Below are 27,400 nucleotides of genomic sequence, written 5' to 3' on the forward strand. Positions count from 1 at the left end.
CTGCGTTGACTAATCAATCCAGAACTATTCAAAGTATACTCAGCACACCGTGTTAATCGTAGCTTATGTAACCGAAAACTGCATACACTTTCCCTAAAGTAAACGAGTTTGTAAATTAGTGCCTATAGCACGCATTAATGTGCTCTAAGAACTAAGAAGTAAGAACATGCAAGTATTAATGCCTTGGATTGTTTAATAGTTCCTATAATATGTGAAAATATATGAGACATTCCCAATTCAAAACCTAGATAAACTACCAATAACGATGTAACAGAGAATATAGATGCTGCATACGTGCTTATCTTTCATGTTGAATAGCCTCAATAGTTTTCTGGTACATCTCAATGTAAACCACTTGTTGCAAAAACAAAGCTTGCAAACCAAGAATCCATCAAAAACAAAAGTCCTTCTCAATAATGTTCTATTGTGAATCATCAGAGAGCATTTATCATTCTCTTCATCTCAGCAGACCTCCTGGGATCCGGTTCGTCTATTGCTCTCTCTGTAAGTACTTGCTTGATGCGGCACATTGACTTCCGTACCTGATTTCACAAACAAACTTCTCAACAAAAAACACTTAAACTAATCACCTAGTGTTTCTTTCCCACTCCAATAACAGAGTTTAACAGTAAACATTAGGTTTCTCTCTAATCTGTATTCTGTCCTATGCAAGCATTTCTTAGGAGAAAACCATTTAATTTTGATGTACTGACAAGATAAAACCATTTTACACGGGCATCCAATCACATAACGTCATATTAGCAAAAAAAATTACACAGTGCATGAAAATTAAACTCAAACCACAAAAGTATCACCATAACCATTGTTCTATGAAGTATCCACATATAATGTAAACAAGTAGAGAAATCATATATATGTATATGTATACCTTGGGGATGCGTTCTGGGTTAGGAAATCGTAGGTTCTGGGAATTGAGCATCTGGCGTTGAGTCATGAGCATGTTTTTCTCCTTCAACAACACATACCATAACTTATGAAGATCATCCCAAGACTTCAAACGCAATTCGGAGGCCTTCCAACCCCGACCTAACAACAGCAGATAAACCAAGTAACTAACCAACAAACCCATCACTAGAGCATAATTGGTACCTCTTTTAGCTGCAAATAAGAAAACCACATTCATAACACACTAGCAACAAAAATGAACATCCAAACACAAAGTGAAATCATGTACTTTCGGTTAACATTTTCGAATTTTGTTATTATCATTGGTCATTTGATCTTAACTTGCAGTCTGCAACTGCAATTGCGCAGCAATATTGCTATTGTGGTGCATTCTGCAATGCAATCACAATAGCAATTACATCCCAAACAGCTATGATTTTCCGAAAAAACACAATAATTGCTACAGCAACCACAATTTTAAATAATTATAGTAATTCAGGAGTATTCTATATGCAAGTTTAGGTTTAGGCCAATTAGCACAATAATTAGTAGATATAAGCTTTGATTTGGATACAATTTAGTGAGCTAACTAACCACAAAAACAAGTGAAAGTTACCTATGGTGGGAATTAAATTCTATAGCTAGAACCAACTTGGAAAACAAACAAAAACCCTAAGTTATTTATAACAATGGAAATGAAGGAAGAGAAAGAAGTGCAAAGTGGATACCATATACAATAGGTTTATCACTTTCCATGTCCCTGTCAACCTCGAAGAACTCCTCAAGAGGGTTGCGGGGTTTGTCGCCGGCAGCAGTGGCGGTTCCGGCGGAGGAAGCATATGTTCTGGATCTAGCAGCTGCGGCGAACAGTGTTCGCCCAAACGTTCTCGACAAATACATCACTGCCACGTGGCCTCTGCAACAATGATCGATTTGGTTGATTAATTAGTTCATTTCATTTCATGCTCATAATTGAAGAGAAGCGAAGAGATATACCCAAGGTTCAGAAAACCGGACCGGTCATCAAACCGCTCTAGTCACTGGTTTACTAATTCACTGGTCTAACCGGTCCAACCGGTAGTTCAACCGGAAAAACCGTTTTAGAATAGAATAATAAATAAATTATAAATACACATCCTAAAATATAATTATAGTCTAATATAAATCTTAAAATATCTTCGAAATTTAAAACACTACATAAAATATCATCAACCAAATACATATGATCTTATCAAAATCCAAACTCAAAAGTTAAATAGTAATAAAAACATATCTAAATATTAAAACCAGAAGAAGCAAATGCTTGGCTAAGAACTATATATACTGCAATGTTTCATAAGGCCTAAACATTAAGACCAAGGTAATAATAATAATGCTACAACTTTTAATTACAATATAAAAATTTATATAGACAGGATTCTCTCTATAGGTGACAAAAACATAACTAATCACTACTTTCCTCTTATGTCTTATGCACAGAAGTTGATAGAATACAAGAAAGAAAGAATAGGAACTTGAGATTTGAGAAGGCATATGGGATATAAGAAAAAAGAAGACAGAACAAATAAACCCTATGATCATTAAACTAAACAACCAAAAACCAAAAATAATTTGACAATTGCAGGAATAATACTTATGATAAACTGTGTATACTATAAACAAACATTAATAAATTGGTTGTCCTACACAGTTAATAGGAACTATTATTCTACTACCCTAGTTCCAAATGCTTCTCTTTTTAGATCCCCCAACAGTATAACAAAATTATCTGTGTGAGCTGTTCACATCCTTGTTGGGATTTAATTACAAAGGTGTGAAATATGGTGTCATTTGCAGCTGCGAGTTTTGAATCAATAACATTGATTTGTGCCTCTTGGAATGTTTGGATCACTCTTGAAACCGGATGAGAATCAAGAGGGCAACTCACCCTAACAATCACCTCATCCTGTGCTGCTTCAATATCCACATCAGCATTAACAAAACAGAGTAACAAATTAACAATTACAAAGTAACAAATTAAACAAGGTAACAAATTAACAGTTACAGAGCAGCAAAAGTGCAAAACACTAAATTGAAGACCGAAGAAATTGAACAGAAATCGAAGTTCCCAGAATTGGCTGTTGATCCCAAATTTTCATTGCATTGGCAGCCATTCAACACAACACAATTCTGCCTAGTGCCTATAGCATTCAGCCATTCAACACAACACAAAAACATCAATTGGCTGGAAAACACCAAAACAGCAAGACACATTAGGCATTCTAAAGCAGCAAAACACCAAAATTGCAAAGCAGCAAAACACCAAAACAATACAACATCAACATTAGGCGTTCTGGAATCAGAACCATACCATACATTCTAACATAGAAGATGAAAGTATGAAACAGAGAAAATGAAACAGAGGAGTCACTCACCTGGGTGCTGACGAAGCGAAGACCAGCGAAGACGAAGGGAGAGGCCAGCGAAGACGAAGCGGCAGTGCTGAGGACCAGGCGACGGCAGTGGCGCTGACGACCCGAGGACCGCGGGGACGCTGGGAATGCTTCAGAAGCGACGGCGGTGGCGCTGACGACCTGAAAACCCCGGCGACGGCGGTGGCGACTGGGCTGGGATTTGGGAATGCTTCAGAGGGCTAGGTTTAGTGAGAGTCTGAGACAGTGAGACTGCGATTTGGGAATGGGGGAAGAAGGGGGCATAGTTATCAGAACCGAACCGACAATCAACCCGGTCATATGACTGGGTCACCGGGTCATTGGTTCAACCGGTGGGTCACTGATTCACCCGGTTGACCCGGTCATAATTTAAAAAATACAAATTATATAAATAAAATTAAAATCAAGTATTAAAACTTAAAATGCAAGTCTTTACAAACATAATAATAATCAAATATTAATTTTTAGACATAACTAATGATGCAAAAAGAGATAATAAACTAGTTTCTAGTACAAAATACTTTCACCATTTAAATAAACAAGAACAAACAAAAGATAACACAATCGATAAATCAAGTCCAAGTGATCTTAAAATCGACATCTATATCTTCATAAGACAAATTTGGAGCTCGATCAACATTTTTCTCATTTTGATTGCATCTATATCTTCCATAAGAAACACTGCATTATGCAGAACATCAGAAACAAAGAAAGAAGAGTTTGAAGAGAGAGCTACAAGAAACTAGCAAACTAAATTAACTTCATCTTATTCTTCCATCAATGAATCAATTCTACATACCTCTTAGAGGGATGCAAGAGCTTCATTTATAACAGAGTTGGAAAAGAGAGAAAGATTAGAGATCAGAATAACAAACCCTAACTAACTGTACCAAACTAATTTTGTTACTGACCAACTCTCTTATCTCTTATCCTTTAACATACACCAACAAAAGATTTAGCATTTTTTAAGCAACACAACAACAAGGTTCAGTAACAAATTCAACTCAACTCAGTTATCCAGCAACAAATTTTACTTTCAGCAACAACCACATTTATGATATGTTCAGTATCAAATTCAACTTACAGCTGACAACAAATTCTACTTCTAGAATTCTAGCAACAAATTCAGCTATGATAACTATGACAACTTTCAGGCAGCAACAAAAACTTAAACTATGATAACTTTCAGGGAGCAACAAAAAAACTCCAATTCTCCAAATATGATTTACAGCAAATTAACATTAGCTAATAATAATTTCAGCAACAAACTCAACTTTCAACAATAAATTCAAGATGTACTAATAATTTAAAGCAATGAAATTGAAAGAGGAATAACAAGGCCAAAGCTGAAACTCACTTGGGCAGAGAGATGAAGCAAAACTTAACTAAGTGATTATTCTGCAAAACAGCACCAAATTCAAGGTTCAATAAACTCAGTAATGATTTTCGGCGATGAACAAACTTAAGCCAAGTGATTATTTTGGCATGTCAACAACAAATTCAAGGTTCATGATAATCAGTAACAAATTTCAGCAACACATTCAACTTTCAGCGACAAATTACTTTAGCAACAAAATCAAAGTGCATTGATGCAGCACCAAAATTGAAGCAGAAAGACCAGGGGAAACTCACCAAATCGGGTTGCACGAAGGAAGTTGACGGCGAAGGAGAAGCTGAACGGAGGATTCAACAACCCCCAGATTCAACACCAACCAGATTCATCGAAATCAACATTAAACTAGAGAAAGAACAGGATCGAAAACTGGAGCTCACCTAGTTGAGAAGACGACGACCACCACCACCCGACGAAGCGAACGTAGGGTCACGGACTCACAGCGAGAGAACGAGAGCGTGACGAGGTGAGATACTCAGAGACTGAGAGTGACGAACTGACAACGAGGGGAGAGACGAGGTGAGGGTGAAGGGATTCCGGGGCCGTGCTCGAGAGAGTGACGAGGTGAGGGTGAGAGGCTGCCCGTTGCCGACGCCAAGTTGAGAGAGCTGAGACAGAGAGACTAGGGCACGAGGTTGCCTTTGGGAGTTAGGGTTCATTTCACTGAAAAAGGGGGGGCGGGGTGGGTCTGAATTAACCGGCCGGGTCACCGGGTTTGCGTTAAAACCGTCAGGTCGAACCGGGTTCAAGCGGGTCTGTTGCACAACGATTTAACAAGTGGCTCGATCTAGTCAGGTGACCGGGTTTTCGGTCGAACCGGCCGAATCGAGCCGAATTTGATAACTATGAGGGTGTTCACGAGTGGTAACCGGGTCGGTGGGTCGGGTTCCACTTTTTTCAAACAATTAAAAACGGCGCATTTTATTTTTTTAGAAGAACCGACCGATCATCGGTCCAACCCAACCGATCAGTTTTCAGTCGATTTATTGGTTTTTTCCGATTTTCTCTCCAGTAGTTAATATAGGAGGACCAGACCGTTTATATCGCCGGTTCGCAGTTAAATCGGTCGAACTGGCCGATTCGATCCGATTTTCAGAACCTTGGATATACCTTTTAAAAAATTGAAATATTTATGGTTTGGAATTTTGTTTCAGGTTGCCGGAGTGAGGTGGCTGCAGCCTACGGGTGGATTTTGTGAGTGAAGCTGCAACTCAGCTCGCGCAACAACAAACCCTTACAAGGCTTTTTTTGGGCCTCTGAAACTCTTAATAGGCTTTTTTTTCAGATCTTAATAGTTAAGTTAGAATCTCCTGTCCAAAAACCAGCTAGAAGCCCATCAAAGATATAGCCTCGCATAGTTAGTGTGTAATCTTTTTCTTGGGCCTAGGCCCTGTTTACTACACCAAAAATATATATATATCTTTCTCACTATTTAAAAATTCAATAATATTATTCATATACTAAATATGCTTGATATTTATATAAAAACATAGTTATTAGTTAATTGAATATTTATATTATGTTTAGTTAAAAAACAAAAAAAATTATTAATTATTAAAAATATTTATGTCAAAATAGTGTCTATTATAAAAAAAATGTACGTGTAAAAGAATTGTTAAATTTTTAAACAAATTTAAGTTCACTATCAATGTCTAAAATAGAGAGAAAATATTCAAAAGAGTAAAATATCCAAAAGTACAATCATTTTATTGGTAGTTAAACGTCTCCCAAATACTTTATATACTATATATATAATATTATACGTATCCAAAATTTATATACAAATTTCTCACATGTACTTTATTTCTTTTTCAGTAATTTTGTAGCATTACACTTGCTTGTATAAATAGCAAACAATATAATTTCATGTATGTTGAATTTACATGAAAGTTGAATATAATAATGCAATAATATATAAGCAAACAAACTAGACACATAAACACGCTAAACAAAGAACCTTTAATTAATTTCATGAGCTAAGTTTTGCACTAATTATTCCTTCAAGTGATCCAATAAGACCAAACACTGGGACAAGAAAGCAAACAAAACCAAATATTCTAAGAACAATCCATTTTCTTGACCAAGCTTCAATTTTCTTCTGCACAAAGTACATCTCAACTGGGAAATATATTGCCAATGGCCAAAAGCTTATGGCCCCTAACACTCCAAGAACTTGATTGAAGTAAAGGAATAATATTCCAAGTCCAGTTGTGGAAACAACATAGGTTGTTCTGAAACATATTCTGAATAGATTCACTTGAAATGCTGGTAGCTTCATTCTGTAGAATTTATTCACAAACTCACTGTTTGGGTATTTTCTTTGGCACCATCTATCAACAGCATTGTATATTGGTTGACAACAAATCTGATGAATAATAAATACCCCAAATTTATAAACATCACATATTTATAAGTATATAGAGATATTTAAAAACAATTAGCTAAAATAGAAGTATATATTAGGCTGCGTTTGGTAGGAAAACTGAGACTGGGAACAGAGACTTAGAGATCGAGATTAAATTAAGTCTCAGTATTGTATTTGGTATAAAATATACCGACTGAGTTATATCTCAGTATTATATTTAGTTTAAGATAAATATTGAGATTGAGGGGATAGATTTGAAATTTGAAAAGTTAAATGATAATATTTTTTAGAAAAAATGTTATTAAAGTTCAGTCTCCGTCAAAAAATTCAGTTCCGTCCCCACTTTCTAGAGTTACTCAAGAGACTAAAATTTTATGTCTCGGGATTGAAATTTTAGTTTCAATTTTTGATCACCAAACACGATATTGAATTCCAGTTACCGAATCTCAATTCTAGTATCTAAAAACAAACGCTACCTAAATGTATAACATTTGGTAGTACCTGATATCCTCCAATCAAATGAAGAACAATGCAAGCATTGGCAAAGTCAATGAGCCAATAAGGCTCATAGAAACCAAAGCCAGTTAAGAGATTTCCTGGTGTTTGATCTCCAAAAGCTGCATATCCAAAGCATCCACAGCAGAGGTAGAAGAATGTTGTGATGAATATGGCAATCATGGAGGCCTTCTTCATGGTCTTGTTCTCTGATGGAGGAGCCTCTAGAGTGTCTTTTTCTCAACCCAAATACAAATACAAGTATTAGATCAACCAACATAAAACTTTGTGGAATCTTCATGAAATTAAGATTACCTGTATCTCAAGGAGTATGATTGAGTATGGATAGCCAAAAGCAATATCAGAAAGTGCTTAGAAGATTAACCACAATTTGTCAGCAGTACTTGAAGCTGCTACTCCTGTTATACTTCCCATAATTCTTCCATTTTCTACAACACAAACCATATTAAGTCTTATAATTCTAAACAAATATCATAACATATATATAGCTTTTTACCTATGACTGTTGTGATGCCAAGTCCAAGTCCTATAGTAGCATATGTGAAGGACATTAAGGCAGCAACAACTGAAACCCATGCCATGTTGTGAAGATCAGGTATGAATGACATCACAATCTGAACAACTCCAAATAGCATCAGATACAATGTATCTACATATTTACATGGAGCTTTATGCCCTTCTTTGTGGTAACAATTTGATTTCAGAATAGCCCTGCATTAATTTGTAACAAAAACTATATCAGCAACACAAAACAAAATAATAAGATACTAATAATTAATCTAACACTAAAGTAAGTACCTTATACAACTTGCTGTGGTAATAACATAAGCTATACAAGTCCCATACAAGGTCAAATATTGAAGGAAGCCAACCAAGTATGTCCTTTTACTACCTAAACTAACACTAAACTGAGTTAGAAGGTATAATTATGATTATGGTATGATTATGATGATGGCATAGTTTAGTTGAGGCTAATTAGAGTGATTGATGTGTTAAAAGACTAATATACCAAGATAGACTCTAACAGCATCCATGTAAGAGTAGTTTCTTTTGCCAGAAACAGGATCTGGAGTTCTGTAACAATCTGAAAGGAGGAATGAAGAGATATAGGTGACAATTGCAAATAGAAGCAATGAAACTGGGCCTGCAATCCATCCTAATTGAGAAGTGCTCCATGCTAGAGATAGAACACCAGCACCAATCACAGCAGTGATGATATGAGCCACTGCACTTCTTAGAGTTCCTGGTATAGTAGAATTTGATGCAAACAAGGACAAATAAAAAAAAAAATTCAGGATTTTTTCAAACTCAAGAACCTAAGTTAGAAAATTGGAATGGTTACAACATAATGGTCCTATGGAGGATCTTTTGTTTTACTAGTTCTTTTGGGATGGCCATCATCATCATCATAAGTTCCAGTACCACTTCTTGTTATTTGGAGAGAATCTTGCACTCCTATTTTTGCAATCCAAGAATTCAACTCAAAAATAGACTACTAAAGTCACTGCAATTTGAAGCCTCACGGGTAAGCCTATGATAGCTACGACGATAACGACAACAACAACAAAGTCTTATCCTACTAAGTCTAATTGACTACACGAATCAAACAACGTCGAATCAAAGAAAAATTAGGTGGCATGTACCACCTTTTTCTTCTTCTTTCTTTCTATTTTATAATTATTGGTTTGTTTTGAATTCTAATGTATATTTTGTTGCAACACTAAGTTACAGTTTTACTCATTTAAAACACACTTGAATGAACGTGTTGTTGCATGAGAATGAATCTAAAACATATGCATGTGTGCCTCTGTATTGTTGTCCTTGACATGTGTTATGTTGTGCTGGGTACATATTGGACTAATGTGATGTAAATCAGTGTGTGAAAATTAAAAAAGCTGTAACATACAAGGTTACAAGCTACTCTGACACACAGAAAAAAAAGAACAAACCCCGTGTTAAAAATAATAATTAATTATAAGTGTATTGTGATTTTAAGTAATGAATTATATATATAGGGGTGGGTGACTTATTAGTTGAAAAAATGGTTAGGTAATGCTCTATAGTCAACCTTCAATGGACGCGGTAGAATATTGAAATGAAACTCAGGGCTGGAATGATATGATCATTGTCAACCTTCAATGGACGCGGTAGAATATTGAAATGAAACTCAGGGCTGGAATGATATGATATGAATGATGCAAGTTGTGGTGATTTTTATCCAACAAATATACTCTTAGTGTTTATTGGGAGATGCTCCGTGCACACGCTTAAATTGTCTTTTCGTAAAGATACTTATATATCGTATTATTATTGGACTTATATGTCGTATTATTATTGGACGTATTAATGAATTAGTTATTTTTAAATTTTTTAATAAACTAGATTAAACCGATTTTTTTATAACAATAACAATAAACCTAATTGTTATCAGATCCAGTCGAACCGTTCAATTTACATAACCCACTGGAAGACTAAACCAATTTTTGGATTGTGCTCCTGACAAACACTTTGAAGTAGCCTTAAGGGTACTCAAATATCTCAAGAATGAGCCAGCATTGGGATTGATGTTCTCACCTCAAACAGATTTAGAGCCTACTGGTTTCTTGGAGCGACTGGGGCACATGCGCAGACACTAGGAGATTTATATCGGGCTATTATTTCTATTGTGTCATGGAAGAGTAAGAAGCAAAATACATTGGCAGTGTCATTGTGTGAAGCAGAATACAAAGCCCTTGCCATGGCTACAAGGGAAGCGCAGTGGATTACTTACATTCTAGAAGACTTGGAAGTGAAGCAAGACAAGCCGATTGCAGTGTACAGCCAATTGTGACAGCCAATCAACTTTGCACATTGCAGCCAATCCGGTGTTTCATGAGAAATCTAAGCATATAGATATGAATTGCCATGTAGTAAGGGATAAATGGCAAGAACAAGTAATCAAGTTGCTGCCAATCACAACAACAAATCAAACAGTTGATATGCTAAGGCATTAGCTCCCACCTTATTTCAGAAATGTTGCAGCAAACTCAGAATGGTGAATGTCACCGATTCTGGTTTTGAGAGGTGTTACCTGAACTAATTGGTCATGTATAACAGTAATTAGTTAGGAAATGCTGATGTGGACAAATGCTTTAGTGAGCAAGGTAGTTAGTTATTAGCAAGTGAGATAGTTAGTTATGCAGCTTAGTTTGAAAGCTATTATAAATAGCTTATGATGTAATATTGGAGGTAATTTTTCGCAATCAGAAAAGAATGCAAGAGTGATGGAATTGTGGCAGTTGTACACACCCTCCTCTGCTTCAAGCTTCGTGAGGTTCTTCCTTTCGATTTCCTTCGAACTCACCAACTTCAACAAGGTGTGCTGGCAACTAATTGTTTGGTGCGGTGGGGTGGTCTCACATTGGTGACGAGTTGTGCAATTTATAATTAGAGAGATAAAATTTAAAATAACGCTCAGTTCAATTTAATCCTCATTTTATAACTATTGATTCTAGATATAGTAATTAATTTGTTTCAATTTGCCACCCTAATATTATTGTTTTTCATTTTTCTTCGATTAATTTGCTCCCAAATATATCGTGTTTCAGGTTTGTGCATATGTGGTTTGATCTTCTACGTTGCTCTTCACAGGTTAACTAGTCTTAGAAACAGAATTCTAAGAATCAATTCTTCATTAGAATTTAAAATCACTCATTTTTCATCCGCCATTCTTGTTGGTTCTCTTCAAGGTTCCGTTTAATATTTGCAATTGGTTGGTTAGTCACATCCTCCATCTTTCCCTCAAATTTTAGTTTTTCAACTAGTTTCTCCCAAATATTTTCAAACTAGTTTGAATTGTGTTTAGACTATATTAGTTGTTAGCAATTAGCATTTAGCATTTCACGTTGCGGAATTTAAAATATATATATATTTACAGAAAATAGTGGGTTATTAATATTTTATTTTTCTTTTATCTTATTTTACCTGCTTTAACTTTTGCCAATTACTACTTTATTAGTGGTGGGTTATCGGTAAAGTACAAATCATTGAGACAAACACTCCACAGAGATGCTAAATAATGTCACAAAGAACTGCAAGACTTGTATGCTCGATTCATATTCTATATAAATCTAACCATATTCCTCAACATAAATATCAAATCAATTAACCTAATCAACAAATTCATGTTAATATCAACCGAATTAAACAAATGATGATAACACTAACATATTGTGGTGTGCGTAACCCCGGCCTCAATGAATTTGGGAAAGGGCTTTAAACACCACATTATCAATTTGAGGAGTTGTCTATACACAAAGCAATTACCACATCAAAAGTACTGCTTTGCAAATAAAAAGACTTCAACTCCCTTAAAAAAAATTCAATGCATCATAGAGTTGATATAATAAAGGGACTTGTGCTCATATTCTATGGGTGTAAACGTGTCTCTCATGCCATGACAATAGCATTCAGAACGAGGAATTATTTTTATAATCATCGCAACAAACCCCCTTTTTTGTTTTCTACTACCACTCATGCGATTCAAAAATCAGTTATCGGAATTTCATAGACGAAAACAACAAAAACAAATGTAATAAGGTGACTAGAACTAATGGGAAGAGGAATCAGAAAGAACGTAGCGGTAAAATTTCTGATCATATCAAATAAATGAAATATTTGATGATCACCCAAATGATATAATTTGGATTCATCATTTTTCGCCTTCCCTCTTCTAACTGTGAGAGTAAAATAAAATTAAGAGACTACTCCAATAACCGCAACCATAACGTCGCGCGATATAAGAAGAAAATAAAGAGGAAGAAAAAAATTCAGACACACTGCAATAAGGAGGAGGTGAGGGAGGAGATGCAAATAAGAGAGACGATGATTTTATAGAAAGAAAATTGTGGCGGCTGAGCGAACAAACCCTAATACGAGTGAATGTATCTCAGCTATTCGGTTAGGGTCGTTGGGGATCCGTAATGGGTTGTTGGGCTGGTCAAAAGTACTGATGGGCTTTGAAAAGGTCTGCAAAATACGTAACCATCTCGACCCAAAAGAAAAAGAGAAAATGATTAAAAAAAATTTAGTGATAGTAGAGTTAGAGCTTTTACTTATTTATTTGATGAATATTTATATTCATGTGAAGATGTTATTTAAGGTAACGTATTATATTGAATATTTTGGTCCAATATATTAACTTATCTAATAATTTTTGGTTATATAAAGTCTCACATATAATTAATAAAGTTGATAATTAAAAACTAATAGAAAATTTAATAATTTTTGGTTATATAAAGTCTCACATATAATTAATGAAATTGATAATTAAAAACTAATAGAGGATTTAATATGTTTAACTAAATTGTTATCTATGTAAATTGAGGATTTAAAACACTAAAAAAGTGTTTTAAGTGTGAACAATTTTAAAACAAAAAGAAACGATCAAAGAAAGCTCTACTAGGGTTACGAGATAAGTTGAAGACTTGGTTGAACGGAGTACTAAAAAAGTTAAAACTAGAGAGTATGTTAATCTCAATGAACCTATTGAGAACATGGAAATTGTTGATCCATGTGAAGGGGCTTCGCAAGACATTATCAAAGTGTCATACATGGAATCACTTCTCACACCGGCAGGACCTAATTCTCCCGGAGATAACTCGGAAGGTGATCCTATTAATGAAGATGAACCTAATCCTGAGGACCGATGGTACGATGATGCGGATAAGGAAGATCAAGAGAAAAAACCTTTTGACCCATGTCCCAAGATTCCAGTTTCTCAAGAAGAGTTTGAGGATTGGTGCAAACCGTGAAAAACTGCACTCATCGTTAAAGTGTTGGGAAAGAGAGTTGGCCTTGATTTTATAGAGCAATGACTCAGAAGAGACTGGACTATCAAAGGTAAGATTAATGTGATTGATATGGATCATAACTATTTTTTTGTTCATTTTACAGATGAAGCGGATTACTCACATTTGCTGATGGAAGGACTTGGATGGTAGCAGGACATTATTTGGTTGTTCAACGTTGGAGACCCTTCTTTTTAGAGTCAGAGAAGGCAGTCAGAAAGATCGCAGCTTGGATTCGCATCCCGAATCTCCCTATTGAATTATACAATCATCGGTTCTTGTGAAGAGTTTGTTCCATATTAGGTCACATGCTCAAAATAGATCGTTCGACCTCTATCCATTCTAGAGGTTGCTTTGCTCGGATATGTGTAGAGATTGACCTTACAAAAAATTTAATCCCCAAAATTTCAGTTTTTAGGACTGTGTTGAACGTTGAATATGAAGGGCTCATCAAATATATTTTTCTTGTGCCAAATATAGGCACTGATCGAAACAGTGCACCGAACTACTAGAGAAACAAACAGATAATCAAGAAAGTGAGGCCACCGGAGGGGTAGCCACCAGTTAAAGTAATCAGAATCTTGAAGAAGATGATTGTCAAAAAGGAAATTTAAAATAAAAACCTGAAAATCAGCATCAATCGAGTTATGATCAAGCACCACCAAATTTTGGGCCATGGATGATGGTTAAACGTCCAATTCGAAAGAAAAAAATGATCAACCAATCATGGATTTGGTGGAAAAAATCAAGGAACATTGAATACAAATCAGGAGATATTTATTAGTGGTGATCCTTGCCTAGTTGATAATAGATCTCGTTTTAATGCATTGCATGAAGGAGGTGCGTTAATCATGCATGATAGTGAATTGCATGGGAATGAGGAATCTATAGAGGCCACTAATGCTAGGCTTGACATTTCCAAGGCCCGTGAGGAAAAAGAAATAGAACAACCCATCCAAAAGAAAGTACTAAGGCATGGTGCGGGCAAGAATCCTCAACTAGGAAAAAAAATCTCTCTCCACTAAAACTGGGCCTAATTAGAATGTTAGAGGGACCAAACCCAACCCAAAAGTAATTGGGAAGCCATCCTCCTTAACAGTAGCAACAATTAAGGTCACACCCACCTCTCCCCCCAAAAAGAAAAATCTGGACACGGAAGCTATGGAAGGAGTAGTCATAGAGTACATGCATCAAATTATAAGGGATCAATACGAAAGACTTCATTGCAACGAAAGGTGTGAGTTCATCCCTCGGAGATTACGTTGTTTGTGATAATCCCATGACTGATCCTCCTTCGTCTCCTTCCTCCATTCCCCATCTTGAATTAGGGCACAGGCTCAAGACCACTATAGGGAGACCACCTAATGTGGTGTTGGTATATTCGGGGGATGGGAATGTAAGGATCAGGGAACTTTCCCTTGCACCAGTGAACGAAGCAGCCCAGGCTTCAGCCTTGAATTAGTCACTATTTTTTGTGGCTTCTCCTCTGTTTCTTGTGGCATCTCTTCTATTTCTTGTTTTTTATGAATATTATAAGTTGGAATTACAGGGTGCAGGTGGTAGAACTTTTCCGACTTTGATTTGTGACATCAGAAATAGGGATAGAAAAAGGCTAGGCGGCCTGCTAGGAGCCTGTAGCTTAGTCTGTGTTTAACCTGGCATGTTATAAAATAGACATAAGTTCAGGCTCTTATAAAAGTCTTATTATATTAATAGGCTAGACTCAAACTCACTAATTAGTTTTATTGGTCTGTCAGGCCTGCTTGGACTTGTTAATACATAATTACCTATATAAATAATTTTTTTATTATTAACAAAATTATGAGATATTTTAAATTTATTATATTTAATTATAAATAATTTTGTATATTTTAAATACTTTAAAATTTAAATTTTTTATAAATATTAAATATATCATATTAAATATAAATATATTTATTAAAAAATATTTTTTAAATAATATTTTTATTTTTATAAAAAAATTCATCAAACCTTTTAATAGGCTTTAGGCCAGGCCAGGTTTAGTATTTTTTTTAAAAAAAAAGTTTATAGCAGCATACCAGGCTCAGGCCAATTGACTACATGACATATCAGGCCTGTTAAGAACCTGGCCTATTTTCACTCCTAATCAAAAGAGAATATAATGCAAATTTTCTTATTCTCCCAGAGATGCATATTAGCGGTACTAAAGATGAATCTGTCAGGACTAAAATTGGGTTGGATAGTTCCTTCGTGGTAGAGGGGATTGGTCATTCGGGTGGAATATGGTATTTGTGGGACTCTTCTACCTGGAAGATTGATGTTATTGAGCACAATGGATAAATTGTTCATCTCAAAGTGACTGGTAATAACTATGATTCTTGGTTGCTTTCAGCCGTTTATGGTAGTCCCCAACAACTAACTAGGAAAATTCTCTGGAATAACATTCGCAGTTTGTCTGATAGTGTTAATTTTTTTTTGGTGTATCTTAGAAGATTTTAATGCTATTTTACATGACTATGAAAGGAAGGGTGGTTCAAGCAGGGTTGAAGGAAGAGCTTGCTCTGATTTCCAAAGCTGTGTCTTTGATTGCGGGCTCGTTGACTTAGGCTTTATGGGTTGGCCTTATACGTGGAAGAAAGATAATCTTGTTGAAAGACTTGATAGAGGTCTAAGTAATTTGAATTGGCAGCTTGCTTTTCCAGAAGCTGTTTTAAAACACTTGTCTATGTTTAAGTCAGATCATTCACTCCTTTGTCTTCAACTTAGTAATGTTGGATCACATAATAGGCAAAGAAGGCCTTTTTATTTTGTTGCTGCTTGACTCTCTCACCCAAATTTTGAAAACATGGTTAATAATTCTTGGAATATGTAGAACTCTTGGATTGAAGGCATTAATAATTTCAAGAATTCTTTGAAGGATTGGAACTCAAATGTGTTTGGGGATATTTTCAAGCGGAAAAAAAAAACTCTTCTCAGGAGACTTCAGGGTATCGCATCTAGCCTCGAACAGAGTAGAAATGACTTTTTGGAGAATCTTCAAATTGAACTTTGGAGAGACTATGAAAATATACTTGCTCAAGAGGAGCTGTTGTGGTACTAAAAATCTAGAAGTAAATAGATTGAGTTTGGTGACTGCAACACTAGTACTTTCACAGCTCCACCATGATAAGAAGAAGGAAGAACAAGGTGACCTCGCTCCTTGACCCAAATTAGAATCTTGTTACTGATAATAATATTTTGAAAAATATGGCGTATGATTTTTTTGTTGAATTATACCATGATGCTATGCTTGATATTCCTTTATTCTTAACAATGCTTTTCCTCATCTTAATTCTAAAGAGTATAATGATATTGGCAGGAATATCTTGGACTCAGAGATTAAAGAAGCTGTGTTCCATATGGCAAGCTTTAAAGTTCTTGGAAGGGATGGCCTTTAAGCAATTTTCCTTCAAAGCCAATGGGAGATAGTGGAGACTGATCTATTCTTTCTTGTTCAACAAATCTTTGCCAATCCTGATAGAGTCAAAGAGTTAAATGAAACCCTGATAACCCTAATCCCGAAGACTGATCCGGTCACTAGTCTTAAACAAATGCGCCCGATAAGTCTTTGTAATGTTCCCTATAAAGTCATTACAAAGATCTTAGCTAATCATCTAAGGAGACTAATGGAAAAGTTGGTTACACCGGCCCAATGCAGTTTTGTTCCTGGTAAACAGAGTACTGATAATATTATCATTTCTCAAAAAATTATCCACTCAATGAGAAATAAGAAGGTCTCTAAAGTTTGGATGGCAATTAAGATCGACATTGAGAAAGCATACGATAGGCTCAAATAGAATTTTATTAAGGATACTCTGACAGGGATTGGACTCCCTAATAATATTATTGATCTTATTTTTTCTTGTATTTTGACTGCCAAGATGAGGGTGTTGTGGAATGGTGAAGAGCTTGATGAATTTTTTCCTACTAGAGGTATTTGGCAGGGTGACCCGATATCGCCGTACATCTTCGTCTTGTGTATTGAGTACTTATCCCATCTTATTAATGCGGCTGTCCACCATGGGTTCTGCAAACCTATTCGCATTAAGAGAGATTCTCCTGAGATATCTCATCCGTACTTTGCTGATGACTTAATCTTGTTCGCAGAGGTTAGTCTTAATCAAGCTGAAGTTATTAATAAATGTCTTAATGCATTCTGTGAAAGCTTCGGTCAAAAAGTTAACTAGGATAAGACTAGAATTTTCTTCTCTAAGAATGTTGGAAATAATGTGCGAAGAGATATTAGTGAAGCTTTGGGGTTTGCTCAAACTGATGACCTTGGTAAATATCTGGGAGTTCCGATTCTCCATTCCAAAGTCTCTGGACATACCTACCATGATATAATTAACAAGATCGATACCAGACTCAACTTGTGGAAAGCTTCTTCTCTCTCCCTTGTCGAGAGATGTATTTTGGTAAAATCTGTCCTCTCCACTATCTCTTATTATACTATGCAATATGCTCTTTTACCTTCGTCTACTTATAATGTTATTGATCATAAATGCAGAAACTTTCTCTGGGGTAACACTAAAAATTCAAAGAAGATTCACCTAGTTAGTTGGGATTTAATACACTAGCAAAGTGAACCATGCCTTTATGATGAAAGCAGGGTGGGGGCCTCATTGAGAGAAAGGACTGCCTTTGGGTTAGGGTTCTCCGATCCAAATACGAAAGAGGGAATGATATAATTCCCAAGGTAAAGAGAAGGAGGAGTGAATCCAACTTATAGAAAGGCATATGTAAAGCGTGGCCTAATGTCCAACAAAACTACATTTGGTGGATAGGAGATGGTTCGAGGATAAACTTCTGGAACCATAATTGGGTCCCAGATGTGGGCTGCTTGAGCCAACATGCTAATCAGGTAAGTGCTCCAATAGATGCAAATAGTTCTCTAACTGATTTCCTTAATGTTTCAGGCAACTGGGACAAAAGGAAGCTGAAAATCTGACTGCCAAAGGAGCTAATCAAGAAAATTGTAGCTATTTCTCCTCCCTCCCTTTGGACGAACGCTAACCTAATAGCGTGGAGCTTATTGTCGGACGGGACCTTTGAAATGAAGACAGCATACCAGAATTTGAATGAAGAGCCATATAATCCTGAAAGACTATACACTCTTATTTGGAGATTGAGAGGTTCGGAGCGCATTCGCACTTTTCTCTGGCTGATTTCACAAGAAGCCATCCTTACAAATGTTGAAAGGAGAAGACGTCACCTTACAACTACAACCAGGTGCCCAAGATGTTCCGGGCATGATGAAACCATTCTTTATGTACTTCGAGATTGTGTTTATGCTGCTAATACATGGCTTCTTCTTATTAAAGATGCGGGTTACAATAACTTTTTTGGGCTCAATCTGTTTGACTGGTTAATTCAGAACCTTACTACCAAAGGGGATTGGCCCTGCATGTTCGGGATTACTATCTCCTCCATTTGGTACTTCAGGAATAGATTCATTTTCGAAGGAGATAGTACTGTGGTTCGGAGAAGAGTTGAACAGGTGAAAGTGCGGTGCAATGAGATTGTCAAAGTCATCAAAACGCCAACCATTCCTAATCATAACCACAATTTTCAGAAGCAAGTTATTAATTAGAGCTCCCCTGTGAAAGGGTGTATCAAACTGAATATTGACAGTTCTTTCTCTCTCAAGTTAACAGTACTGTCTGTGATGGAGTTTTTCGAAATCATCTTGGCCAATTTGTTAAGGAATTCACTTGCAACTTGGGGAGTTGCTCCATTACGCATGCCGAGCTCTGAGAAATTATTCGTGGACTTTAAATTGCCTTAGCTAACAATTTCACTTGCTTAATGGTTGAATCTGACTCTACTGCAACTATTAATTTTACTAAGAATGGTTGCCCAACTACACACCCTTGTGCTCCTCTTATAGCTGACATTCGCATTTTGACTGGACATTCAATAGTCTCATACCTTACGTGAAGTTAATTCAGTGGCTGACATCCTTGCTAAGAAAGGGCGTGATATACCCTTTGGCTATCATGTGTTTGAAGTTGCTCCTCGTGATATTTTTAATTCTCTTTTGTTAGATGCTTTTGGTGTTCCCCTCATGAGAGGATTTAGTTAGTTGTCTTATTTTTTTGGGTTTTTTACCCTCCTTTCTCATCCAAAAAAAAAATTAAATTTTTATCTAACAATTTTAACTATCAATTTTACATAAAAATAATTATATATAAATTTTTACGTTTTAGTTATTATCATTACACAAATATATTTTTATGTGAATAGTCACTTATTTTTTTATTTGGAATAAAATAGTAACGTTTGGACTTTATTATCAATAATTTGGTAACTCCAATTTGAAAAAAAAAAGTATATGCAACTTAGTGTGTGTTTGAATTGTCCTTTGAATGAAAATAATTTTATAGAATTGATTTTGAGTAGAAGTAAGTTTGTGTCAACATGATTTATGTTTAGTAACTCTATAGTAAAATTAATTTTGATAAAATAAATATTATTTAGATAATATTAGTTAAAATTATTTTTAGATAGATAATTACTAAAAAGAATATCACATTAAATTATAATGTTATTTTTGTATGCATATTTAATTTTTTTTGATACTTTTTTCTGGTACATTTTTTATATAGTATATTTTTAATATTTTTTTAATACGCTATAATTTTTTACTATTATTATTATTTATAGTCAATTTTTTTTGTTTAATTTATTTTACCTAATGGGATCAATAAATCGTATTATAAAAAAATAATAATAAATATAATACACAAAAATCACAATTATAATTATAAAATTGTATAAAATCAAATAAAAAGTTAATAAAAAAAATAATAAACAATAGATAAAAAAATTCAGACAAAGAGAAATAATAAGAATTTCATAAATAATAGAATAACATGTATAAATGATAAAATCGATAAAAAGAAAATAAATGTTGAATGTGAATAACTAAAAGTGGTTAGTAAAATGCAAAAGTTAAGAATTGTTACTTTTTGTAAACGTGATTTTGAATATTTTTTTTGTGACTATATGGTTTTGAGTATAAAATCACTTTGTGCTCATAAAGAAAAAAATTAGTCAAACCAAAAATTAAAATTTTCAAGAAGTTAGAATGTACTTTTTCACTTTTAACGCATATTTTAATTTTTTTTTAAATTGTTAAGACTAATATAAATCTTTTTATTTAAATTTTAGAAAAAATATTTAAAAAAATACAGATAAAATACCCAGAAAGCAAAATATAAATCATGACCAAAGGTTTATACTTATTAAACTTAAATCATTAAGAAAATAGATTAAAGGAAGATATTTATTTAATATGGAATCATAAGTCACATAATAGCATATTAAAAACTAAACTAGCTCTATAAAGCTAGTGAATATCAAAATCACCCAAACTCCCACTCCCACACTTGTACTAAAACCACCAAATCTTGTAGAGCTTGATGGTTCATTAGAGGGAGAAGGAACAGGGGAACTGAAGCTGAATGGGTCAATTTGCTGAGGTGGCAAGCTCGGTGCCTCGGATGACGGCGCAACCGGAGTGGGTGGTGAAGGATTATGGTGTCTAACAGCCATAACGATGATGAAAAGCTTTTGGCCATTCTGACAGTTTTGAGTGTTGCCACTAATAAAGAAAAATGGACCTGAATTGTTCAAATGAAAAATGGAGTCCCCATCATCCATCTTTTCCATGGGACTATTGGTGTTGCAAGAATTGTAGTCCTCCTCTTTCACTGCCAACACTGAATCAGACCCTTCTATATATTTGAAATCTGCATCATCAAAAAAACAAAAACACACCCAACCCCAATCAAAAGCAACATTAATTGACCTCCTGTTCTTTGAAACAAAATTTATTATATATATAATTGAAGCAATATGTAAAAATGGAAGAAAAATATTTGTGATCATCTTAGAAAAATAATTGTTTTAGATTTTTTATTTTTACGATAAATGTTGAATAATATAGGCATGAAATCAATACATATTTTAGTATGAAAATAGGGTTGATATCTATTTATTATAACGATTCTGTTAGAGAACTAATTAGGAGTGAAGCCAACTTTAACTAACTAGTTGAAAAATAAATTTAATCAAATTATTGAATTATGTTATATTAAGCGCACTACATTGTATTACTTTATATTTCATTATAAAATTCATATCAATCTAATAGTTGAATATAATTACGTTACATGTCATCTTAATTAACATTCAAACTTATTAAATTTGTTTTTTTTAAAAAGACATCAATAAATATGTAATTTTGATACTCTATATTTATATCTATTTCCAAAAAGAATATACTATATGTCAAAAGAAAATAATATATTGAAATGTAATTTTTTTTTCTAAATGTTATAAAAATTTATAATATCATTGTGTTAAGAGAAGGAAAAGGTGGATTAAGAGTACTTACGAAGAGTGTCATTTACTTGAAATCTATTCCTCTGTGCCCAATGATTGTAGTTTTCATAAGGTTTCACAACCCAACCATCTCTGCCACCAACATCAAATTTCCTTGCTAATGCTTGAGATGATAAGAAGCTAAGAAGCAACGGTAAAAGGAGAAGACCAAGAAATGTCATAATTACATGAAACACTTCTGGAATTAGTACTAAAGTTGTAGTATGAATATTGAAGTTAATACATATAATTAATATAATTAAGGAAATGAGAATTACGAGGGGATAACCGTTGTATTGTATCACATGAAACTTGTTTCTGAAAACTTTGGCTGGCAATGGCATTATAGTGCAACAAATAGTGTCATAAAACTCGCTTAGGCCGTTTCAAACGAGTCTCTTCTTATTTCTTTGATTTAATTTTGTGTAGCGTCATCACATTGACATATAAATAAATTTTTGAAACACTTAGTAATTTTAATTTTGATACATTATAAATATAAAAATAATAATATTTGAAAAACAATAAAAAAATCAGTCAAAATATTTTAAATTGTCTTATTTACTATTTATTAATTATTGTTAGAATATTTGTATAATTTGAGATATAATAAATATGTAATTGTAGATATTATGTGTATGAAGTTATAAATATTATATTATATAAAATAATTTTAGATATTATTTTTTTAATATTACTAATATAAAATAATTTATATATGCATATAATTATATCATATAATATTATATAAATAAAAATACTATTTTTATATTAATTATGTAAATAATTATTTAAAAAAATAAATGTAATTAAATAATTGCATAAATTATTTACAATATTAAAATTAAACTCATAAGAGAGATATTTTAGTAACACGGAAAGAGAGGGAGAGAGGGGGAGTCTGGAGCTCCAAGACAAATCAAAATTAGTTGGCACCATTAATATTGGTTAACGCGTTAATATAATTAGCTCAGTGATGACAACATTATAACAAAGAGACTTTCAAATTTCAATCTTGTTTTCCGGTTGTTTGAAAGCATATAAAGAATTACGTTTTGCATAGACTAAAATTAATCATTAAAATTAATTATTAGTATAAAATATATATTAAAATATAAATATATATTAAAAATAATTAAATTACATATATATTTAATATTTATATATAAATAATTAATTTTAATGATTGATTTTAATATATAAATAATATTTAAAAAAAACAAAAATGACAATAAAAGTAAAGGTAACAACATATTATTATAAGATGGACACGTGCGTTTTCTTGTGAATAATCGGCGTAGAAAATGTTACAATAATTATCTCCTTGCATTTGGTCATTTCTCGTTAGTTAGTTCTTCCACCTCTAACACTTTATTTAGATTTTATAAAAAAAATAGAAAGAAAGAAACTAAGAGAAAAAAAAAATAAAAAAAAAGTTAAATTATTTATATGTTGTTTGGATAAATAGAAAATAGATAGAAAGAAAATAAAGAAATTTTTTTTGTTTGGATGGAAAGAAAAAAGAGAAAAAAATCATAATAGTATAAAATTACATTAATACTTTATTATAAAATAAACTATAAATATTTTTATTTACTATAACTAAAGTAGTATTGGAAATTCAAAATTATAGCACTTTTCTTTTTATTTTTTTGCTTGTAATGGAAAGAAAATTTTTTTTAGTGGGACTCACACAAAAATTTTCTTTCCTTCCTATTTTCTTTTCATTCATTTTCTTTCCCTTCATTTTCCATCAAACTAAACATAGTATAAAGGGCTTGCCCTCTCTATCAAGCCTTTGTTAAAAACTTTTACCACATCTACCTTGACAAAACAACACTTTAAAAATTACAAATTTCATACAATCTCATTATCATTTCCCAAAAGAAAAAGAAAATCAATGGACATTTTATTGGTGTCTCTCTCTTCTAAATTTTTTTATATAAAATTAATATTTAATAAATAATTATACTAATTATCAATCATTCTAATTATACTAATTGCCAATTATTTTAATTTTTAATTATTAAATATAATTTTTGATAAAATATAATTAGATATAAATATGAGCAAAATTGTTAATAGTTTTATTAATATTTACTCTAATGCACGTGTGTATCATATAGTATCAAATTGATATTGATATCAATAATTAATTTTTATAATTAATTGCATGCTACTAAAGGTTATATATAGTGATTTTTTATTATAGTTTGAGTATAGGTTTAAGAATCAAAATATTTTATTTAATTTTTTTAATTTGTTATTCTTTCTTGATTACTTTGTAGAAGAAGAATGTACTTTTTTATTTTTCATAAAAAATAATCCTTTTAAGCTACAAGTTACAATACGATTGTCTTTTGCTGTAAAATCATTTAAAATGCATCACATCTATCAAATCCCCCATCAAATTATATTCACTGATCCAGGTTGTAATTACATATACGGTTAAATATGATTTTGATCCTTAAGATTTAGGCCAAAAATTTTATTCATCTCCAATCCTTTTTTTGCATTCGTCCCTAAGTTTAACTTGATTTTAAAACCCTCCTTCAAACAATTATACCCTCGGTATCATCATCTCCATCGCAACCCCGTTATGTTCTTCTTCTCACTCACACCTTCAGAAAGAGAGAGAAGCAGGGACTCGGATAGAGAAGTAGACACTCAGAAAAAGAGAAGGAGAGAAGGACACAAAATACACCAATTTAATATCTCTGGACATAATATCTCTGTCTAAGTCACATATGTCAAACATGATTTGTGTCTCAGTGTAGTGTCCCTATTTTAGTGTCCCGTCCCTATAAACAAACGCAGCCTTTGATACTGTGAATTGTCAAGGACTTCCTAAGACCCCAACAATTCCACACCATCATCTTTATGGATCCTTGGGTGCCAATTGTTGGGTGGCACCCTTTCCCTTTCAACACATGATGGTTCGTCGTGGCATTGCTTCTTTGATTCTACACTACTCTCTGTATCTCCCGACCTCCTTTTGATTCCCGTTAAAGAATTACAATATCTGCTTCTTCTAGCCAATTGCTTAAGCCTTTTGTTGAGTTAAGAAATTAACTAAATAAATTAGTGATGACAAACATTATTGGGCAAGATAAAATTAGTGTTGATTAATTAATAATTGTACGTTACTAATTATTTATAAATATGTTGCAAACCAAAACTTAGTTTAGCAGCCCAATTGGAATGAAAATAATATAGCAAGGCTGGTGGGTCAATAATATAAACGAAGCCCATAAGGAAACAAGGCTGGAAAAATCAAAATGGGCAAAATGAAGTAATCCGACCCAAGCCCTAGTACTTCACTCAGTTCAAACTCCTTCCATGTGATTCAACCAAAAGCAACGAACACTTCTCTGTCTCAGTCAAATCACAGAAGAAAGAGAAAGAGCTTCTTCCTTAAGCAAATTACCAAAGAAACAAGAGAGAGAGAGATTAAGCTTGAAAGGCAGAGGTCAAATCAGCAAGTTCAAACTAAATCAAGCTTAGGTTAAAGGTAACCCATTTCCTCTTGCATGCATCAGATCTTCTTTTCTTCTTCCTAACTCTCTGCAAGCCCGAAAATAGAATACAAGGCAAAGTTATTTTCTGCCCTAATCTGCTGTGTATCTACGGTCACAAGTGATTCTTGGGGACCAAGTAGCTTCTCAATGGTTTAGATTCGGGTTACCATTGAAAGACTTGTGTGGTTGCTGTTTTATGGCTTTCGGCTAAGATGGAGAAGTCAGAAGCAAAGTTTCTACTTTGATGTTTAATGAGAAAAAGTGAACGGCTGGGTTGGTGAAGCTCAGTACTCAAGGAGTTGACCTTAGAAGAAGAACTCAGCAACATGCAAGGAGATAAAAGAAGACCTTCTGCTCATTCAGAACCAAGGAGAGAAAACCAGAGTTTGGTGAGTTGTGTTCTGTGAAGAAGTTCCTCTACTTGGATAATGATTTCTATCAAAGAAGCATTCGACCAATACTAAAGAACTAAATCAGAAGTTTGCAAAGCTGGTTTTTCACATAGCAAAGAGGCTATTGATGAAGTCAATCTCTTTCATATTTTACAGATTGTGATGTACTTTTCTATGTTTATCTTTCTGTAGTTTCTTGTGAGAAAAGGCATAAGTGAGAAAGCTCAAGTAAAAGCTAAGACTGAAAAAAAGGCTGAGAGATACACTTGAGAGAAAAGTCTAGAGTTATTTTCATATTTCTTTAGGCATGTCTATGTCTTGTATCTTGTACCAGTGAGGTATCCCTTTCTTAGTTGAGTTAGCACTAAAAGTGAAGAGTTAGGTATTAGCATTGCCAATGTCAAGTTAGGTTAGAACTTGAGTGTGAAAGGATTGGGTCAATCTTGTGGAATTTGTGTATGTAATACTTTTAACTATAGTAAAATTCTTCCATAATTGTGGAGGAGACTGGACGTAGGTTGCATTGCACAAGGCAACCGAACCATGATACATGCTGGTGTTAGCTTTTCTCTTCTCTGCTGTGTTCTGTTTTCTGATATTCATGAGACAAAAATAAATTGTCTCATAAATTTCCGCTGCTGAGTACAAATAGAATCAGAATTGAAAGTTTGTTTTAAAAGGTCATAACAGCAACTAAAAGGAAGGCATAGATTCAACCCCCCTTCTCTAATCCTACCACAACCTTCACCTTTGTTTACTTTTGTTGCCTTGCTTCTCCCCCTCTTTAACTCCCATAATAAATCCCCCGAACACCTGCAAAGCTTGAACGTTTGTTTGATCTTCCAAAACGACCCTACTAGCTACCTCCGAACCTCCTAAATCACCCCTTGTGATTATGTGCTGTTGTTCAAGGCTTCATTCCTACTCTTTCTCTTGTACTGATATTCCAACAAGCGCCTTAATAAAACTTATTGATGTTGGCTTTTTTGGACGATTAGCCCACCCAGCAGTTCGTTGGGGAACATTTGAATTATTATTCTCATTTTCTCCATCCATTCTTCTTCCAAATTTCTCTGATTTTAGCCAAAACCCCTATCTCTCCTCCTTCATCTAACCCTTAGCCAAGTCTTCCAGTTATCTATAGCAGTTTCGAATCTCACGACCAGATGACCATAGTAATTGCAGAAAATTTCAATTCTCTTATATTTGATTTGCAATTCAATCATTTTTTTATTTTTTCTCGCATTCTTCAACATCCTCTATAGTGGTTTAGTGACATTTATATTAATCTGAATTTTGATAATCCTCTCTTCAATGCCCTTCACAAAGAAGAAACCAATGTCAATCACCTCCCCGATCATTTTACCTACCTTCCTCCCAAGTTCCTTAGTTTTGCAGTACTCCGACAAATCCCATATTTGAATCCAAATAAGTACATGAGAAAATTCACCTTTAGAAATTTGAATATCCTCATGCCACCTCATAAGATTCAAGATATAGCTTTTGAATGTCCATAGGGCAGTTTTCTTCACCCTAATTAAATCCAGTTCATTGCCAAAGAAGATCTGGAAGGGATTCCCTCCATAATCTTTCACCTTAAAATCCTCCGATTGTCTCCAAATGGAATATAATACAGCTTCTAGC

At 33.9% G+C, this 27,400-nt stretch overlaps 2 protein-coding genes, 2 non-coding genes and 1 pseudogene across 14 annotated transcripts; all 5 read right to left on the reverse strand.

Moving 5' to 3' along the window:
- Nucleotides 1-188: 188 nt before the first annotated feature.
- LOC112789810 (uncharacterized) lies at nucleotides 189-5,426 on the reverse strand. Of its 11 annotated transcripts, XM_072232558.1 has the most exons (8): nucleotides 5,112-5,372; nucleotides 4,971-5,011; nucleotides 4,696-4,736; nucleotides 3,321-3,569; nucleotides 1,903-2,856; nucleotides 1,635-1,822; nucleotides 890-1,047; nucleotides 189-542 (listed from the first exon to the last, which is right to left on the reverse strand). In XM_072232558.1, exons 6-8 carry the CDS (start codon nucleotides 1,804-1,806, stop codon nucleotides 435-437), a joined length of 438 nt encoding a protein of 145 aa, XP_072088659.1. In that variant the 5' UTR covers nucleotides 1,807-1,822; nucleotides 1,903-2,856; nucleotides 3,321-3,569; nucleotides 4,696-4,736; nucleotides 4,971-5,011; nucleotides 5,112-5,372; the 3' UTR covers nucleotides 189-434. The 11 variants fall into 11 exon arrangements, with proteins under 11 accessions (XP_072088659.1, XP_072088658.1, XP_025687648.1 ...); XM_072232557.1 differs by having other exon boundaries at nucleotides 1,903-1,967; nucleotides 4,971-5,426; XM_025831863.3 differs by lacking the exon at nucleotides 4,971-5,011 and having other exon boundaries at nucleotides 1,903-1,967; nucleotides 5,112-5,395.
- Nucleotides 5,427-6,609: 1,183 nt separating this feature from the next.
- LOC112789811 (probable amino acid permease 7) lies at nucleotides 6,610-10,351 on the reverse strand (annotated as a pseudogene).
- A 1,656-nt stretch (nucleotides 10,352-12,007) lies between these two features.
- LOC112793589 (small nucleolar RNA snoR8a) lies at nucleotides 12,008-12,098 on the reverse strand. The gene has a single exon (XR_003198287.1). It is a non-coding gene; the product is annotated as a small nucleolar RNA snoR8a (small nucleolar RNA).
- A 111-nt stretch (nucleotides 12,099-12,209) lies between these two features.
- LOC112793572 (small nucleolar RNA R32/R81/Z41) lies at nucleotides 12,210-12,314 on the reverse strand. Its single transcript, XR_003198267.1, has one exon. It is a non-coding gene; the product is annotated as a small nucleolar RNA R32/R81/Z41 (small nucleolar RNA).
- An 8,416-nt stretch (nucleotides 12,315-20,730) lies between these two features.
- Nucleotides 20,731-22,212, reverse strand: LOC112769856 (early nodulin-like protein 15). Its single transcript, XM_025814315.3, has 2 exons — nucleotides 21,860-22,212; nucleotides 20,731-21,212 (listed from the first exon to the last, which is right to left on the reverse strand). The coding sequence occupies exons 1-2, from the start codon at nucleotides 22,188-22,190 to the stop codon at nucleotides 20,791-20,793; spliced, it is 753 nt and encodes a 250-aa protein (XP_025670100.1). The 5' UTR covers nucleotides 22,191-22,212; the 3' UTR covers nucleotides 20,731-20,790.
- Nucleotides 22,213-27,400: the final 5,188 nt, after the last annotated feature.

Source organism: Arachis hypogaea, chromosome 3 (assembly GCF_003086295.3).
Source record: "Arachis hypogaea cultivar Tifrunner chromosome 3, arahy.Tifrunner.gnm2.J5K5, whole genome shotgun sequence".
Classification (NCBI taxonomy): Eukaryota; Viridiplantae; Streptophyta; class Magnoliopsida; order Fabales; family Fabaceae; genus Arachis; species Arachis hypogaea.

Bases quoted from the DNA above. Each gene is read 5' to 3' on its own strand.
- LOC112769856 (XM_025814315.3), bottom strand. From the start codon at position 22,190: ATGCCATTGCCAGCCAAAGTTTTCAGAAACAAGTTTCATGTGATACAA. The intron at 21,213-21,859 runs GTAAGTACTCTT...TTGATGATGCAG, and splicing joins TCAAGTAAATGACACTCTTC to ATTTCAAATATATAGAAGGG.
- LOC112789810 (XM_072232553.1), bottom strand. From the start codon at position 1,806: ATGTATTTGTCGAGAACGTTTGGGCGAACACTGTTCGCCGCAGCTGCT. The intron at 1,120-1,634 runs GTATCCACTTTG...TCTTATTTGCAG, and splicing joins TGATAAACCTATTGTATATG to CTAAAAGAGGTACCAATTAT. The intron at 543-889 runs GTATACATATAC...TTGTGAAATCAG, and splicing joins ACCCAGAACGCATCCCCAAG to GTACGGAAGTCAATGTGCCG.